This window comes from Blennius ocellaris, assembly GCF_963422515.1.
Source record: "Blennius ocellaris genome assembly, chromosome: 9".
Classification (NCBI taxonomy): Eukaryota; Metazoa; Chordata; class Actinopteri; order Blenniiformes; family Blenniidae; genus Blennius; species Blennius ocellaris.
Window position 1 is genome coordinate 15,792,030 of NC_137658.1, and position 6,373 is coordinate 15,798,402.

The window sequence follows — 6,373 nt, forward strand, 5'->3', positions numbered from 1 at the left end:
CTAGTTCAGCCCGTTAGCAAACATAAACGAAAAAAACAAACTGAATCCATAAATCAGTATCTAATAATGACAATTATTTAAAAAAAATCATTATTAAATAATATGCATAAAATTAAAACAACAAAAAACAAACAAACAGAGAGATGTAATTTACTTTGGCCGAAGCGAGACAAACGCGGAAGTACATCCGGGGTAAACCTCTCGCCTCGGCGCAAAGCGGCTCCGTCAGTGACCAAAACAAACGTCTCTGGCAGAGAAAGCGGTTTGTGAGATGTTGTTTTCTGTCTGGTTATTGCCTTATTGAGTATTTTTCTAAGTTAAAAAAAAAAAAAAAAACGCTTCGTCATGTCGAAAATGGAGAGTATCCTTTCCTATGCGCTCCATAGATGCAGTAGCTTATTGGCAGGATTTCAGCTGGTTATTATTAGTATTCGATGAGAACAAGCTAAGCCTCAACGATGCCAAGTAATAACTCCTGCAGCGTATATTCAGAGGTAAAGATTCATGCCACTGTGGTTTATTTATGTTCGATAATTTAGATTGCACTCAAAACGCTTGTATTAGCTATGTGTATTATAGATGCATTAATATATGCTGGGTATGTATTTTCAATTTGACTGCACTGTTACACACACAAACTCTTCATTAACCGGCCTGCCAGAACACCTGTTCAACCTGAAGTTTGCAGCCAAGGAGCTTCAGCGCAACTCCAAGAAATGTGACAAAGAGGAGAAGGCAGAGAAAGGCAAAGTCAAGCAGGTTGGCTAAATTAAATCTACGTTTAAATCTAAGTTTCATCAGTTTGAATGTAGAAGCCCCATGCCCAATTATAATGGGACTGCATTCTCAGAAGGCCTTTGCTGTCTGCAGGCAATTCATTCCATAGCTCCAATTCTGCAAGGTGGATCAGTGGTTCATCTTCTCGCCTCACAGTAAAGACGTCATTGGTTTAAATACCAGTCAGCCAATTTGTGTGGAGTTTGCATGTTCTCGCCATGTGTGCATGGTATTCTCAAGGAATAAAAATATGGATGTGTGGTCTAAATTGCCCCGAGATGACTTGTGTGGTTGTCTGACTTTGTGTATTTGTCCTGTGATTGACTGGCGATCTGTCCAGGTCTACCTTGCCCTCGTCCATCGGTAGTTGAGATTAGCTCCAGCACAGGAGAGAGCGAAATGGAAGAATTTCAATTTGAATGATCAGCAAAGTCTTTATTTATAGCCTACGGTGTATGTAATTGTTATACATAAGATTTTGCAATGAAATATAATTTAGAATGACCTCTTAATAATAAAAAATATATATGCTTTTGCCATTGTTTCTTCATTTTTATCATGATTTCTCTCATGATTCCCTCTCACCTGGCGTAAAGGGATCAGCTGAAATATTATGAAGGGAAAATCATAAGGAAATCCCTCAACCCTAAGATTTCTTTTGTTGTTGCACCTTGTTCAAGTAGCCTCCAGGATATGTAATCCTCACACTTTAAAAGCTCCTGTCGAGCCATAATCACAACAAATGACTGTTCCTTTGATTTTCAGGCTATCCAGAAGGGTAACACGGACGCAGCAAGGATCCATGCAGAGAACGCTATCCGTCAGAGGCACCAGTCTATTAACTACCTGAGGATGAGCGCCCGTGTGGATGCTGTGGCGTCCAGGGTGCAGACTGCTGTCACGATGAACCAGGTCAGGGATGACAATCATGTTCTCAGTGTCTTGCACAGCAGGTAAAGAGTGGCAAGCAAAATGAGGGAAGACACTCTTTATTTTTCCTATCATGAGGTAATTTGCATCACTACAGCAGCACAAAATGAGACAGTAAGACGCATACAGTTTGGTGTAGGTGAAAAGAACAATAATAATATAAATAGTACACGACTGAAGGAGCTCCTCAGCTTTATCATGGTGTCCGGCAGGTGGTGAGAATCATTATCAAACACATATGACAACTTGGGCGTCATTCTCCAGCCTAAAACCACCAGGTTGTCCATGAAGCGTCCTTTGTCTCCATCATGAATCTGGATAGATGTAACCTAAAACCCACAATGGTAGATGCATTTTGATTTGTTTTATCATTCACTAATTCACAATCATTCATAATAGTGCTAAAATGACATACAATTGTCAAAGATGACAATATACATACAATTTAACTTAAATTCTACAGACACTAATTACACAAGAATTCTTTACTACCTACCCAGAATAGAAAACTATAACCAATGTATATGAGTTAAAGGAGTGAAATAATCAGTAATGTACACATTTTAAAGAAGAAAAAAAAAGCATTTTGCAGAGAACCTTTTGTGCTCTGTGGTGACACTATTTGTGTTTTTAGGAAGGAAGAAAAAAAAAACCCACCTCATATGTATTTTTTGCTGTCATCCTAAAATTAGTGTTTGAGTAACTTTTGTTCAAAAACCTGAGGCTGTGCTGTTGTTTATCTATATGGTCACGACTGAATCAAGTTTGTTTTTCTGGTGCCAAGTAAAGTTGAAATGAGGCACCTGCCATGATAAATATCATGTCTTATTTTAGACATGGGTATACTTAGCATATAATTTAGACTGCATGTAGCCTTTGGCGTGCATATGCTGGAAAGTGCCTCTTATTTCATAAGGTAAAGAGCTACAAAGAAGGAGCCACTTAGAAGTCATCTAAAAAGGCGAGCAGACATGCAAACAAAAAGACACCAATTATGTAATGTCATTAGATGTGCTTCAGACTTGATGCCATTAGCTGTGCACTCTTTTGAGGGTGACATCTTCTTTTAAAGTACTTTAATCCTCATTTGCTACAGGAAAAGCACCATTTCATAGAATAGTCCTTGATAGCGTGTAGAAACTGGGAGAGAGTGAGGTTGTGTTGCCTAGCACCTCGCTGTGTGTTACTGGCAGTCTCATGAAACATTAACTCTCCGGCATTAATAATAAACCCATTTGTTTAACTAATGGTAGGTCGGTTTTGACAAGATTAATCCTTAAACAGCCTCTTCCTTGAACTGCTGGGGGATGCCTCATGGAAGCATCTATTTTAAGTTAAAAAAAAATGTTAAAGTGACACCTCGTGGAAAAGTGAGGGTACTACATGCCAGGCTTTTGACAGTCCCCAGCCAGTTCACTGGTTCCTACTTTATGAGATCAGAGCAGGAAAAAAAAATAAGAAACACTTTCTTTTATGTCTTTTTTTTTTTTTCGCAGGTGACTAAATCCATGTCGGGAGTGGTGAAGTCCATGGATGCCACGCTGAAAAGCATGAACCTGGAGAAGGTAAGGCGATCACATGAAGCTGCATTAATGAAACGTGTGTCAGTATACCTTACTGCCGTGACGTCTCCCTGCACAGATCTCCACGCTGATGGACAAGTTTGAAAACCAGTTTGAGACGCTTGACGTGCAGACGGCTCAGATGGAGGACACGATGAGCAGCACCACCACTCTGACGACACCTCAGGTCTGCCGTTGACGCAACAGCTCCTCTTGCTGCTTGTGTGAAAACAATTCAAGTCTTTTTCTTTTTTCTTTTTTTTTTTTACCACTTAATGTTTCTCATTGCCTGTGTGCTTAGAGTGAAGTGGATTGTCTGCTCCATGAGATGGCTGATGAAGCAGGGTGAGAGCTCTGAACACTCATGATGGCAGTACACTAAGCACTCGTGAACAATAGTGATTGTAATGTTATTCATTTGCTGTACTTTTAGTTGGCCGGCTGTAACATAAAAAAGACCCCTAAGATCCGGAAGCTGTTATGCAAATGCCAGGATTCGGTATTGTCATCAACGCCATTTTACACTCCAGCAGAAACTCTGATGAAACTGTCCCCGTGTTTGTTATCCTCCTCCATATATTCAGGTTGGATCTGACCCTGGAGCTTCCTCCAGGCCAGACTTCCTCGCTGGCCTCATCTGTGGCGTCGACAGAGCAGGTGAGACGTTCACTCCTGGGAGTCACACGTGGCTCCTTTAACCCACTCAGATCAGTTGTGGATTATTTCCACTGACTGTTGGGATCCATTCAGACTAACTAAGGTTTGTCTCCTATATGGATAATACTTTTACTAAACCCTGGTTTCTGAACCCTTTGCCCTTTTATTACATTTTGCATTCTTGAGATGTTAAATTTGCACCTTGCACAGAGAGAAAGACAATCTCAAACACGCACTCAGGCCTATAGGCAATTTTAAAATCACAAATTAACCTCAAATCCATGTTTTTGGATTGTGGAAGGAAACTGGAGTAAACTCATGTGTTTAAACTGTTCAGAAAGCCCCACAAGCTCAGACTTAAACGGGAGATAGTCTTCCTGTGAGGCCACAGTGCATACCACTGTTCCACTAAACTGATAGAATTTAATGTGACGTTTGACTGGCTCCTCCTCGGTACAGCTGAAAAGAAGCTGCAAAGCATGACAAGTACATCAAACTTCAGAAACTGACTCATCCTGGAAGGATTATCCACCATTCTCACATCCAATGTTTAATAATCTTATTATAAAAGCAAGAGATCTTTCACAATGTTTCACTTTTACTCCTCACGTTTTACATTACAATGCTATTCAATCTGGATAGTTCGAGATGTTTCCTCGATCAGGAAGCCAAAATACTTTGTGAGCTTCATTCTGAGTTCCTCGTGTGTTGCTTCCATCACTGATGTCTTTTTTTTTTTTTTTGGGTGTCGTCCATAGGATGAGCTTTCTCAGCGTCTGTCCAGGCTGCGAGGCCAGGTGTCCTAATGCTGCATGGAGGGAAAAGGAGAATGGAGCGGCAAAGGAAGGAACCATACGGAGGGAAAATAGTGAGAGCAAAAAATGATGGATTAATAAAAATAAAAAATAACAACAACAAAAAACAGCAATGTGCCTGCAAGTTCTGTGCCCTGTGCTGTGTTCTCGACTTAAAGAGAAATAATAGAGAGGCTCGCTTCCCGAGACAGACGAGATGTTTACAGTGCTGCTTCCCTTCATTCTGATGTTTTTCTTTTGCACTCACACTGAACTTGTTTATATTCCCGTTTACTCGCTCAGCAACACTGCACTGCTGTGTTTGATTTAGATGCTCACAGATAATGACTTTTTCTTTTTCCATTTTTCAAGAAATGTATTGTGTGCAGCTATTACCTCATTCCGAACAAATTATGCACTATGTAAAATGCAGAGCTATTTATTTATATATTTATACATTGATTTATTTATCTGTGTATTGACTGGCTATTTGAAAGCGGTTAATGTTAATGTTTTTTTTTTGCAGCATGAGTGCAGATGCTGAGTCGTCTGGTGTCCCGGACTCACAGTTTGTGTTTCGCTTCCACTTGTGGCTGATTGGTTGTCAAAGATATACTTGATTTGTTTCTACTAAACAAGCACTTCACTTGTGTTAATGTAGCGGCAACCATTCCGGAGTCTTACTGTACACTTACACACACAACTGAAAAGTGATTAAAAGTTCTTGACACACCTCAAAGAGGGTCTTTTTGTTTGTGGATTGTTGGATTATTCATATTTTCTTGTGTGTTGTGCTTATGTACTGTATATGTGTAATGATTTTGGTGTATTTGTCTTATGGATTTGTGTTGCGACTTAATTATAGTTTTGTGTGTATAATGTAACAGTTTTTATATTTGTGTTGCGACTAATCACAAGTTAAAGTACATGGCTATCCTCTCTCTCTCTCTCTCTCTCTCTCTCTCTCTCTGTCTCCTCCAACAGGGAACAGATGAGAGGTCAAAGGTGTCACCTGTCGAGGAAGCGGCCTTCTGCCGCTCGCATGCCAGCGGCTCATTACACACATACAGAGTTCACAGTATCGGAGGTGGGAGGAGGGGTTGGGGGGGTGTGTGGGGGTGGGGGTGGGGGTGGGGGTGTCTCAGCTGGGAGCCATTACAGGTGCCATCCGAGCATCACGTGACACAGTACGTAGCTGGTGGGGGTTCTCTGGAGTGACACCCCTCCACCTCTGACCCTTTTTGTGTCCCTCCTAATCATCATCAGCGCACACTTAAACCACATCCACAATCATCATCAGTGCCCCGAGACTGACACAAGTCTCTATTTTTCCTATTACCAGATACTTTGATGAGTGAGATGTCTGCGGTGTGTTTGAGCACGCGCACGTCTTTTTTTTTTCTTTTTTTTTCATGTCCTCCCTCCCCGCTCCCATTTGCCGCCGACCTCAGTGATCCAGCAGCTGTCAGTCATTTCTGCCTTCAGTTAAATCATCTGAAATTAAAATTCCACGTCCCTTTGCAGCAAGAACCTCAAAATCTATTCGATACGTCTTGTTTTAAATCTCAATGGCCAGCGCTTCTTTTTCAACATGATTAAAGCTGGAAAGGTCTGTCACGGCCCATTTTTCCCCCGTGCCGCGAGCACCCCTAC

General features: G+C 41.1%; 1 protein-coding gene across 2 annotated transcripts; it reads left to right on the forward strand.

The window, feature by feature from the left end:
• Positions 1 to 235: 235 nt before the first annotated feature.
• On the forward strand, positions 236 to 5,377 carry LOC308134853 (charged multivesicular body protein 1B2-like). Of its 2 annotated transcripts, XR_013936780.1 has the most exons (9): positions 236 to 361; positions 662 to 759; positions 1,543 to 1,689; positions 3,204 to 3,272; positions 3,349 to 3,456; positions 3,571 to 3,614; positions 3,854 to 3,926; positions 4,685 to 4,794; positions 5,247 to 5,377. XR_013936780.1 is itself a non-coding variant. In XM_080502688.1 (8 exons), the coding sequence occupies exons 1-8, from the start codon at positions 346 to 348 to the stop codon at positions 4,730 to 4,732; spliced, it is 603 nt and encodes a 200-aa protein (XP_080358814.1). In that variant the 5' UTR covers positions 236 to 345; the 3' UTR covers positions 4,733 to 4,951. The 2 variants fall into 2 exon arrangements, 1 of the variants encoding a protein (XP_080358814.1); XM_080502688.1 differs by lacking the exon at positions 5,247 to 5,377 and having other exon boundaries at positions 4,685 to 4,951.
• Positions 5,378 to 6,373: the final 996 nt, after the last annotated feature.